The sequence below is a fragment of the Gymnoscopelus microlampas genome (assembly GCF_963454915.1).
Source record: "Gymnoscopelus microlampas genome assembly, chromosome: 14".
NCBI classification, from domain to species: domain Eukaryota; kingdom Metazoa; phylum Chordata; class Actinopteri; order Myctophiformes; family Myctophidae; genus Gymnoscopelus; species Gymnoscopelus microlampas.
Window position 1 is genome coordinate 46,632,261 of NC_139951.1, and position 12,500 is coordinate 46,644,760.

Consider the following 12,500-nt stretch of genomic DNA (forward strand, 5'->3'; position numbering starts at 1 on the left):
GTACCACCACGGCCCCACGGCTGCAAGGCGTTGTGAGCTTGTTTCTGTTTTTGAACAGATTTGTTTTTCTGGCTAAAGCTTTCCTCAGAATAGGGACGATAGGGTTCAAGTGGTTAATGTTCTATCACACAAAGATTTGGTGGCCCGCCCCACCTGTAGTAACTCTGAGGACCCCCTAGTGGTCCCGGACCCCCTGTTGGACCCCCCCTGCTGTAGGAGGATAGTAGGAGAATATCCTGTAAAAAGAATTATTTTATGGTATGAGCCTGGTGACTCAGGCAGTCGGGATTGAATCCAATTGTCAGTCTTTAGTCTCGGATGGCTGTCCTCTCTCTGACCTCGGCGGTTTCCTGTCTCCCTGCACCATTGGTTCTCAAAGTGGGCTCCGGGGACCCCCAGGGGTCCTTGGGTGGGTACCAGGGGGTCCCCATCAGCAAAAATAGTTAATATAGTGTCACACAATCATTTTAACAACAAAAATAGCAGATCTACAAGCTCATAGCGTGGCATCGAGTGCTGCGCTATGAGCTTGTAGATCTGCTATTTACCCGGGTTTGAATCCGATTCTCAGTCGTGTCTCGCATGGCTATCCTCTACCTGTCTCACTACACTCTCAACGACAACAAAAAAAAGCAGAACATGCAAGAATACGGATAATAACGACTGTAGTCCGCGCTGATAGGTCAGTTGACCAATCGGCACATTTTTATCACCCCCCCCATAACCCAGGGTCAATACCCGACCGGGCCGTATCTGTAATTTAACTCAAGTACTCGGGGGGGTAGTGGGCTAAACTGTGTCCACCGCTGGTAGTCAGTCTGTAACTGAAGCCTGCGTGACAGCAGTGGAAATCAACAAATACCTTTAGAGGAAGGAGAGGAGGATGAATGGAGGGGGGGGGCACCATCGACCGTGAGGGAACCCCTGGAAGGCACTCTCAGTGGGGGGTTTCACAGAGCTTATGGCCCGGTGGGGGAGGGGGGCGGCGGGCGCGCTGCTGAGCTCAGCAGGGTTCGCCGCGATAGCTTTGGTCACAAACAAAACAGTGAAGTATATGAGTCCTTGTCAGGCGTCTTTGTGTCCCATTTCTATACTTAGTTGCACCTCAGCCGCCATTGTCGGCCCAGAAATAGCCCGGGATCTACAAGCTCACCTTGTAGATCTTGTAGATCTGTAGGGCTATTTTCCCGTGGCGAGCGGCACCGCCGCCCGCACGGCTAAGTATAACCTCATGCTTCAGGAAGAGGAAGAAGAAGAAGAAGAAGAAGAAGAAGAGGAGGAGCAGAAAGGCTTTGCTTCCCCCCCCCCCCCCCCCCGCGGCGCTGCCAAGCTGAGAGGATTAGATGGGCTGTTTCTATTCAGCTCAGGTGACAGAGAGAGAGGGGGGGGGCGGGGGGGGCAGACATTCAGAACTGCTGTCTCCTGTGGCTTATGGAAGTGTCAAGAAAGCGCTTTTTAAACAGCGACGCCCGCCGTCCGGCCCCCCCTCTGTCTGTCTGTATGTCTTTCTGCCCATGTGTGTGTCCTCGGATCTGTCCCGCCCCCCGTCCCCCCGTCCTTTTTACTGTCATTTTTCTGGGTCCTTTTTGATTTGACCTTGTCGTCGCCGTCCCCCCCTACTGTCTGTCTATGTCTCACCGCCACTCACTCTCACTCTCGCTTCTTCTCTGTCTCTCTCTTTCTCTTGGCCCGCGGACCCCCACCTGAAAACGTTTTGTGCCAGGGGACCGCCCAGAAGCAAAGATTTGAGTTAAAAATGTTTGCTTTAAAAAACATACATATTCAAGGATTTGCAAATGTTTGTTCTGGACAGATATTATACTCCACTAAAAGCTCTGTCAAATGTGTACTTCAGTTAGTTGGTTTAAAAAATAAATTAAAAATCCAGATTTTAAGGTGCAAATTACAATGCACATTTCATTTTAACATGATTGTATTGCTGTATTAAAAATGCTATATTTATATGTATTTATTTTTTGCAGATCTACAAGCTCAAAACGTGTCACAGATCTACAAGCTCACATTGTGAGCTTGTAGATCTGCTATGCATATACTCAATAAAAGCTTATAAAAAGGCGTGCAGATAGAGCTGCTATTCAAATTCTAAATGTACTTAAGTACAGCACTCAAGTAGATGTACTTGGTTACAAGTGCAGTACTCAAGTAGATGTACTTGGTTACTGTCCACCACTTGGTTTCCAGCCTGCAGTGACGTGGGACAGGGAGGGACACAGGCACCGCAGACAGACAGTGCTATGGACGTCCCTCTGCGTCCCTTGAATCACGCTGATGGGACAGACAATGACGGCAATTACGGGGATGAATCATTTCTACCTCTCCTTCAGGGGATTCTCATTTGGTAGTGAGAACTTTCATCAGCCACCTGTCATTGTTGTGTTTTTTTTTACGGTATGGCTTTGCAGGAGTCTAGCCCAGTGATTCACTATCCTTTTATTTCATTTCAAGAAGCCCTAAGTTTAATAGATGTTTTCCCCCTGTGTTTAATCTCTGGGAGCCCAATCTACACTGTAAACTCCTCAAGTGTCATTTTAACTCTGACAATGTGCAAATGGAACTAGTTGGTAGTTAGTTAACACATCGGGTGCCAGAATTGTATTAAAACAGATTACGTTCGGTCGTAAATTAACGCCCTACTTCATCATACTACAGCGTCACAGAAAAGCAGCAAAAGTAGTTGATTCGCAAGCTGAAAACCTGGCGCGAAGTGATGCGTTTTGAGCTTGTCGATTTGCAGCTTTTGAATTTGAAACAGTTTTGGACATATGGTTTCCACTCGACAGAGATGACACGTCTCAGCAGGTCTGTAACGGTGTCTTTACAGCTTCTCCCTAACAAACATTCAAACAGAAAAATTCAGAACGCTGCTGCTCGACTGTGACTCCATGTACAGTATGGCGTCAAAGAATATATATTTTGATCAATTCTGGTTCGTAAAAAAACACTGAATGGTTTATAGGGACAAACATGCATTTCTGATCTGCTGCTATGTTATGAATCATCCAGACCTTTCAGGTCATCAGATCAGGACCAGGAATCAGAACTAAACATGGAGAAGTATAACATTTAGTTTTTATAAACCACATATCTGGAAGAAAATGGAAAGAAACTTGCAGAAAACTGCAGGTCAGCAAATGTAAAACCTGCCACAAAAAAAACTTCTTTGACCAACATCTGAGTTGCATGCTAAGAAAGTGATCCAGTCATGTTTCTTCCAATAAAGAAAACATTGCAAAAATCTAATCCACTAGACCATACCCGGTCGACGCATCCGTGGGGGGATATGCGCACATGATCTGGCAACCCGGAAGGAAGTTCGTCCCATAGCTGGGCAGCCCTGTAACCATGGCGACATTCTTTGACACAAAAGCGCTAATAAGAAGCTGAGATTTGATGAAATTGAAAAACGGGCTTCACAGTTAAGTTCAGCTGGTAATGGTCAATGGCTGTGTGCAAAATCAGAGCAATTGGTCCAGCCACTGAGGAGAACCGGGTAGCTTCACCTACTCACCTACTCAAGACGGTTACTAGAATTATAGTAGGATATACTGACTTTATCAAGAAACTTCAATATGTGCAAAACTCTGCTGCCCTCCTCCTCACCAGAACCCGATCCAGAGACCACATCACCCCAGTCCTCCACAACCTTCACTGGCTCCCAGTTAAAACACAGAATATATTCAAAATACTCATCACCACCTACAAGGCCCTCAACAACCAGGCTCCTCGCTAATACCTCTCTGACCTCCTCCAACGCCACGCCATGCCAACCTCCTGGACATCCCCAAAAAAAAAATAATCAAACAAACCCTGTCATCACCTGGGGTGATGACAGGGATTTCTCAGTGTCAGCCCCCTCCCTTTGGAACTCACTCCAACCTCACATCAAAGCCGTCCCCACTCTTGCCGTGTTCGACTTGATTACATGTACTTAGTTGCTTTAAACCACTGATAAACAGTTGGTTACAGTACCTTGTCCCAGATCCTGTCGCGGTCCAGAGCGATGATGACCATGGAGGGGTTGGCCAGGAAGCCCTGACTGTTGAACCACAGCTCCTTCCTCTCCCACGTCACGTTCACCATGTGTCTGCAACACACACACACACACACACATAGAGTCTAAAGGGGAAGCACGCACATCCCTAAACAACTGAAATGTACAGGTGCTGAACAAGAATACGTAAACTGAAGGGAGGGAAGGGAAGTCCACACACTGTTCTTAGCTCCCAGTAGAAAGAGAGAATAACAACGTTTTGACCCACGTGGGTCTTCATCAGTGGGTCGTCACAGTGACACTGTGTCACTGAACCAGCAATCTGGTTTTCCCATCGCCAAAACAAAGAGAAACATTTGTATTTTTTTATTTTTGCCTCTGGGGGCACTGCCCGCGATCGCGTGTAGAGACCGGATGTCGGCCCGTTCACTCTCCTTCAGCCCTCCTCTTCCTGTGGTGTGTCTTTGTTTTCATTCCTACTAACAACAAACTCTACATGTTGTAACGGTAGTTACTGAACCAGTAACAAAGTGACACAGTGACACTGTGTCACTGAACCAGTAACACAGTGACACTGTGTCACTGTGTGTCACTGAACAAGTAACACAGTGACACAGTGACACTGCAGTGACACTGTGTCACTGAACCAGTAACACAGTGACACAGTGACACTTCACTGTGACACAGCACTGAATGTATTTCTATATTGTGTTACTGATACTTTTACTTAAAGGGATAGTTCACCCCCAAAATGACTTTTTCCTATCGATTAGTCACCTCATGGAGACTTGAATTCATGGATATTTTTTTAGTTTTTGTCGCATTTCTAAGCCAATAATTTGATGACCCGGTAGCGGTTTCGGTAAGAGACACAAAGAGTCTGCTTTGTGTCTCCTACCGGAACCGCTACCTACCGGTCCACCGGTCTTAGGAATGTGACAAAACCTAAAAAATATCCAATTCAAGACTCCATAGGGTGACTAATCAATAGAAAAAAAGTCATTTTGGGGGTGAACTATCCCTTTAAGTAAAATATTAGAGTACTTTTTCCACCACTGTGTCATTATTCTCTATGATATCAGCTTTTTTGAAAGATTTTGAGAAATTTTGAAAACCTTTTTTTAAAAACCTACTTTAGGTACTTTACGTATACTTTTCAAGCCAATACATTAGCACTCGCGCTCACCTGAACAGAGTGCTGTTGCCGGAGGGCTTGGCCTGCACGCCGCAGTCGCCGTGTCCCTCGGGAACGAACCCGTGGCTCTTCTTGAAGCTCTCCGCCCCTTTCGCCACGATGGCCACGCCCTCCCTGACCCGCTGGCGGAGGCTGGTCCTCCAGTGGTCCGTGATGGCGCCGATCACGCCCACGGGGAAGCTGACCGGCGGGGGGCTGTCGGGGTTGCCCACCGCCAGGCTGGGGAGGATCCAGATGTAACCCGGGCCCAGCAGGCCCACGTCGCCCGCCTGGCGGAACAGATACTGGGCCTCCTCGTGGGAGCAGTACGCCATCAGGACCTGGGCGTCCACCTACAAACACCAGTTTCAATCCAGCGTTAACTATTATTTTTTTCTCTTTAACATTTTTTTTGTCGTAAACATACAAATCTCTAACAATAAAAATAAAAAATATAATAAAAAATACAAAATATACATTTACATGTTGAAACAATGATCTTGTTATGTAAAATTCACAAACGTTTTTGGGGAAAAAAAACATTTGCTAATGCTCCATCCACTTAATATCCACGTAATAGTTAAAGAAGGGGGTCCAAATCTCCTTGAATTTCTGAACAGACCCTTTAAGTGAGTATTTGATTACCTGGTAAAACTGGGTGGAGAGTGTTGCTTCCATGAAAGGAGGATATAAGTCTCCTCACGAGCAGATATGTAAAGGCTATGATTACATGTGCTTTGCCTTGTATAGAACCTGTCTCTGTTGTAAAGCCAAATAGTGCACAAATGGGGTTGGGAGTGATGACCTTTTAAAACATCTTTGAGTACGCTTAAAATATATCAGACCAATCCAGTGTTCATTTTGAAAGCAATGTTTAATGTAATTTTAGTCAATAGTCTTTTGAATGTAATTCCATTTAGTTTGAGTCATATTTTAGTCATTTGAAATGTTTTTTATCTCAGCAGGCCGTGATGGCGTCGTAATGCCTGATTTATACTTGCCTCCATGCAGATAATAGCCAATCTACAAGCTCACAAGCTTGTAGATCGGCTATTTTCGTAGCAGCGCAGCCAAACATAAAACGACATGTCTTAGTTCTACTGGATCTGTTCTCCACCAGTCCCTCTCTGACATTTTAGTCTAGTTTGTATTTGTTGACGAAGCTGTCAATATATTTAGTCTTTTTCATTATTTTTTAATTTATTTTTTTGTCAGTGAAAAAAGGTAGTCAAGGTCTATATTAGTAGCTTAGTGACTAGTATCAAAATTCTATAATCTCCATTTAAAGCTGTCCGATATATTTGTATTTAGATTCATAAAGTATAACTAAATGCATTTGAAATTAAATAAAAATGTTACTTTTCAGGATTCTAATTAAAACATAGCAACAAAAAAAATCAGGATTCCAATTCAAAAGTAGCAAAAATAGCAGATCTACCAGCTCAAAATGCGTCGCGGCGCGTTTTCAGCTTGTAGATCGGCTATTTTTGCTACTTTTGTGTGACATAGAATGGCCAAGTACAGCATTAATTTATGAAAAAAGTTAAAATACGGAGATAAGAGGTGTCTGCCCAACAGTAGACTGGAGGAGCCAGCCCTATCGAAGGTCTTGAAGGGCGGATCCAAAGCCTTGCGCTCGGTACCAGCGCCGCTTCCTATTGCTTCACCAATCTTAGTCCCGGCCTCCCCTCCCCTCCCCTCCCCTCCCCCCTCCAACCATGGCCTGTGCACGGAACACGCTAATGTCGGGGGCGGCAGTGGCTCAGGGGTAGAGCGGCCGGGTAGAGTGAACTGGAAAACCGCAAGGTTCCCAGTTCGATCCCGGGCTGGGGCGCTCCCCTAGAGTTAGTGTCGAAGTGTCCTTGAGCAACCTGTCCTTGCGCTGAACCCCTAATTCCTCACATTGAGCAGCTTGGTACCTTGCATGGTTTCCTCTGCCATCGGTGTATGAATGTGTGTGTGAATGGGTTAATGGCACAATCAATGTAAAGCGATTCGGATAGAAGCGCTATATAAATGCACCATTTACCATTTATTTACCATTTAACGTCACCAAATTTAGAGTGACGCCCCTCTGCACTCTAATTGGTTAGGTCCTAACCGTTAGGAGATAACAAGGTTTAGAAACCACCGTTCCTGCAAGGTTCCCCCAGGCTTTTTTTCTTTTGAAACGAAAAAAAAAAAAAGGCATGGGTTTCCGAGGCTAGCCCAACAGTAATGTGGCCCCCTGGAGTGAGTGTGAAAATATAGTGGCCCTCTCCATCATCACGGTTGCATCACAACCTGTCCTATACCTGCTGCAGCATGCGTTTGGTGCGGGCGTCGTTGGCCCCCACAGACATCTCCAGAGACAGGATGTCCTGGAGCTTCCACTGGAAGTAGGAGGTGTCCGTGTAGGAGTCCACCATGTCCACGAACACATCGTAGCCCGGCAGGAAGCTGGTGATCAGCACAAACTCTCCCCAATCATACTCCTCCATGATCTGAAGGAGGAGGAGAAGAAGATGAAGCTCACGATGTGTCGCCAGTGGCGTGCACAGACATTTTGAGGGGCAGGTGCTCAAGTGAATTATACTTTTTTTGTGTTTACTTGGTCTGCTCTTTTTTCCCTCTACACCTATACCTCTTTGCCAAAAATAGCCGATCTACAAGCGGTCTGCTCTTTTCCCTCTACACCTATACCTCTTTGCCAAAAATAGCAGATCTACAAGCCCACAACGCCTCGCAGCGCGAGGCGTTGTGGGCTTGTAGATCTGCTATTGTTTGGCTAAAGTTCTCCTCAGAAAAGGGATGCTAGGTTTCGAGTGGTTATGGTAAAAAGAAAAATCATATCACATAAAGATTTGGCGGACCCCCTGTAGTAACTCTGAGGACTCTGAGGACTAGGGGTCCCGGACCCCCTGTTGAAGACCCCTGCTATAAACTGAATTACTTCTGGTCAAGAGGGCAAAGGGCAGGTGCTCTAGCACCACCTAGAGTCTATCTGTGCACGTCCCTGGTGAGCTTGTAGATCTGCTATTTTCAAAAGATGTTGGTAGCACTTACTATGCATCCCATGTGTATAACGCATTATATACATACTTATAAGGCATTGTAATCTGACCATAATCCTTTATAATCATATATATAAGAGCAAGTGCTACCAAGATTATTTTTGTTGTTGAAATGGGACATTTCTGCAGAATGAGTACTTTTACTTTTGGTACTTTAAAGGCGGAGTTCACCCAAAACATGACTTATTTTATATCAATTGCACGCCCCATGAAGCCTTGAATTCATGGATTTATTTTAGTTTTTGTCGCATTCCTAAGCCAACAATTTGATGACCGTGTGTATTTCCGGTAGGAGACACAAAGAATCAGTAGGAAGTAGGGAGTAGGAGACGGGAATCAAATTATTAGCTTAGGAATGCAACCAAAACAAAAACAAATCAATGAATTCAAGGCTTCATGGGGTGTGCAATTGATAGAAAATAAGTAATTTTTTGGGTGAACTACTCCTTTAAGTACATTTTTATGCCAATAATTGTGCACTTTTACTCAAGTAAATACCTGTAATGGAGTATTTCTACATTGCAGTATTGATACTTTTACTTAAGTCCAACAGTTAAGTTCTTGTTCCACCACTGGTGTTGTGTAACTGTACCTTGAACATGCAGACGATCTGTTGCTCCAGAGAAGCTCCCATCTGTAGGAAGGTGGAGCCCTCATCCTAACACAAGACAGAAGACAAACAGAAAACATGATGCAGTGATGCAGTGGTTCTCAACAGCTTCTGGATCTGGGCCCACTTGAAAATCCAAAGGGCTAGCGCAGCTTTGGAATCACCCACGGTGCCTCTGAAATGGAAGGGACAGATGGATCACCGTGCCAAAAAACCTGGCTCCCGTGCGCTCCCATTCTATCTCCTTGATAAAAACCTCTGCATCTCCTTAACTTTTTATAGTGGGGAAAACGAGTGATTTTCGATGCGCGATCACGCTCGCGTGAGAAATGTTATTGTTCCAGCCGTTAGCCAGGACCATCCACCATCGTACACACATCCATTGTTTACATCTGGGTGCTCGTCGTGGAGTCTGCATCTCTAAACAGCGTAGCGTTACAAACGGTGGGATCTCTGGCACTAAACGTACAATGTTTCAATAAAACTCTGGCACCGAATGTGTTAAGTGGTCCGATGGGTTGGCTGCGTGCATTTTCATATCATGTTTTTATTGTAAGGTTCAATCGATCGATTGAAACACTCATGTGTTATTTATTATTATGTTGTTGTTGTTGTTGTTGTTGGTGGTGGTTGTCATGGCTACCAGTTCCCACCTGATGCTGTGTGGGAGTCCAGACTTCTCCAGACCGTACTGAATAACTGCTAGCTTACATAGTGTCTTAAGACTAGGACTTAAGTCCAAGACGTACACATCATCAGAGGGTGTGGTGACTCTGTGTTTGTATCCCCCAAAGAGGATGATACGATCTCCCATCATGCAACAGCACATACCACTCATTGGACACGGCAGGCCTTTCCCCTTGGGCTCAACCTTCTTCCAGGAGAAGGTCTCTGGACTGAATCTCCACAGATCAGTGAAGGTCTGTTTCGAGTTGAAGCCATCAAACGCGTACAGCTCTCCATTGTAGGCAAAAGCTGAATGACTCGAGAGTCTTTCTGAACGAAGCTGTGCAGAAGGTGTGTTCATCCAGCAGTTGGTCATTGTATCAAACACTTTGATGGTGTTATAGTAATTCCAACCCCGCCAGCTGTCACACGCAAACATCTTTGTCCCGATGATGGTGGCAGAGTGACCTGATGATGACCAATGTGGTGGAGTTCCTCTGGTGTTAATTAAAGACCAGACCATTGTGCTGGTGTCCAACTTGGACATGTCAATATTATCCCATCTAGGCCGCTTCCTGTATCCTCCATGGATAAACATGACCTTCTCCAACACACAGGCTGAGTGGTAGTACCTCTCCTCTGGAACATTCCCAGAAACCCTGGGTTTCAACCATCTGTGGGTGTCGACATCAAAACCATAAAGCACATTGTAGTACTTCTTTCTCCGGTACCCTCCCCATATGTAGACTGTATCTTCTATCAGCACAGCTGTGTGGCCACAGCGCTTGGAGGGAACATCAAGGTGGTGTTCTCCTCGTTCAGGTGCCACTGGAGGTAACTTCCTCCAGCATAAAGACACCGTGTTGAAGACATGGACATCCATCTGTTCCATGGTGTTGTCGGCCTCTCCATCTAAGCCTCCAAAGGAATAAAGGTTGTTCCTCACTGCTACAGCAGCATGATAGACTCGCTTTGGTCCTCCTGCTTTGGAAACAGTCCAACACAACATCAATCTGTCTGTCTGCCCGTCTGTCTGCCTGTCTGTCTGTGTATTGCTCTCTTCTTTGACGTCTACAGTCATTGTGAACACAGTGCATCATCTTATATCCTCTGATGTGAAATCACACGCAACACAACCTGTTGCCATTCATGCCTTAACGACGCCAATTTGTGCAGCTATTCTCATCTGCACCCTTTTACCCTTTTACTCTCTTTAAAACCATGTTCATTCACACTCACTGGAAATTGTTGGTTGATTACAGTTTTGAGTCATTTGTGAACCAGCACCAATCTTGCTTGTATGGCACAGAGAAGAACTCTAAGAATCTAAGAGATCTTCTCTTTGCAGCCATGTGATTCTTGGTACAGTTCAGCTGGTAGAACACTTCTCTATCATTTATGTCCATTTCTGTATTACTTTTCAGGATTGAAATTCAAAAATAGCTGATCTACAAGCTCAAAACGAGTCGCTCCACGCCTTGGATCTGCCTTGGAATATGGACTGTTACATGTCAATGGCACTGAATGAGTTAATAATGTTAGACTTGGTTGCTCTAATATGAGCCTCCATGGAAACACAGGATTGAAACACAGGCTTGAAACACAGGATTGAAAACATAGGATTGAAAACATAGGATTGAAACCCAGGATTGAAAACATAGGATAAACATAGGATTGAAAACACAGTATTGGAACACAGGATTGAAAACATAGGATGAAACCAGCTCCAATGTGTTCATTCCACAGAGTGGACAATGTCCTCTGTACTCCACTGCTGCCAATATCCGTTTTATGAAACGCCATAAAGTCCTCGTAAATATCTGCAACGACTTGCAAAATGTCATCGGACGGTTCATAAACGTCCTCCAAATGACGTGGCAGCGGCCGTGGTGCTTTAAGACACGAGGGCTTGACTTTAAAACATGTTTATGATCTCCTGGAACCAGCTGTGGACTCAGAAGAGGTGGAAGAAGTCCTCAAATGTATTTATTATTTAAATACCATTTATTTAAACACTCTGTTTAACCACTTAAACAGAGCGGTTAAACAGTGTTGCAACGCGTCGTGAGCTTGTCGTTCCATTGTTTATATTCCAATTCATTTTAACCGACGCCTCCTGTGATATTTGCGCAACTCTCTCTCTCTCTCTCTCTCTCTCTCTCTCTCTCTCTCTCTCTCTCTCTCTCTCTCTCTCTCTTTAATAATGTTTAACTTAAAACAGGACTGGACGGTAATATTGCGGGGGGGGGGGGTCTGTTTGTTGCTGTTTGGTCAGGTCCAGTGATCCTCTCATAGCCACGGTGGCTGCTGCAATGTGCTCTCATTGGCTGTGGCGTGCATCTGCTCGCAGAGTGGTCTCAGCTCCTTTCATACTGCATGATATTGCCTGAATTCCAGTCTGCGACAGAGCTGAATATCTAACCAGCTAGATATTTAGAAACGGTCGGGAAGCCATCGCAGAGCGTGATGATCGCGGCCAGGTCCTCTCGCAGAGCCTTTCACACACAGCGAGCATTGTCTCGCCGATCAAAGGCCGATCTGCGTCAGATCTGTGTCAGATCTGCGTCAGATCTGCGTCAGATCGGGAGGTTTTGTCGGCGAGTGGCAAAAAAGGTCCCCGACAGCATAATCGGACCAAATATCCTACAGGTGTGTATATGTCCTAAATGTGCTTCGTTGCTTTCCACAGCTGGGACTGAGTGCCATTGAAACACAGGTGACAGAGAACGTCAGTGTGCCCACTGGCATCTTGTGACAAACACACATTATTATGTGCAACATACTGTAAAACTATCCAGAAAGTTATGACTTTTTTTTAATTTACAATATCAGCACTTTGGAAACGCATCCACTCCCCAAAGCAGAGGCAATTTCTATACTAAAAAAGAGTTTATTTTAAACAACTTTTCATCAAAGTGAACACCAGTTTTCGCCGTTGGCGCATTTGCCGAATGATGGGAATTATATGACACTTCAAAGACTGAC

At 45.1% G+C, this 12,500-nt stretch overlaps 1 protein-coding gene across 1 annotated transcript in view; it reads right to left on the minus strand.

The window, feature by feature from the left end:
* Positions 1–12,500, minus strand: part of LOC311060261 (glutamate receptor ionotropic, NMDA 2C-like) — a gene marked incomplete at both ends in the record, with an annotated part of 113,937 nt that overhangs the window by 84,464 nt on the left and 16,973 nt on the right. The window contains 4 exons of the mRNA XM_084078397.1: positions 3,991–4,105; positions 5,199–5,539; positions 7,481–7,669; positions 8,832–8,897. Of these exons, the coding sequence (XP_083934523.1) occupies positions 3,991–4,105; positions 5,199–5,539; positions 7,481–7,669; positions 8,832–8,897 (711 nt within the window). The remainder of the gene's footprint in view (positions 1–3,990; positions 4,106–5,198; positions 5,540–7,480; positions 7,670–8,831; positions 8,898–12,500) is intronic.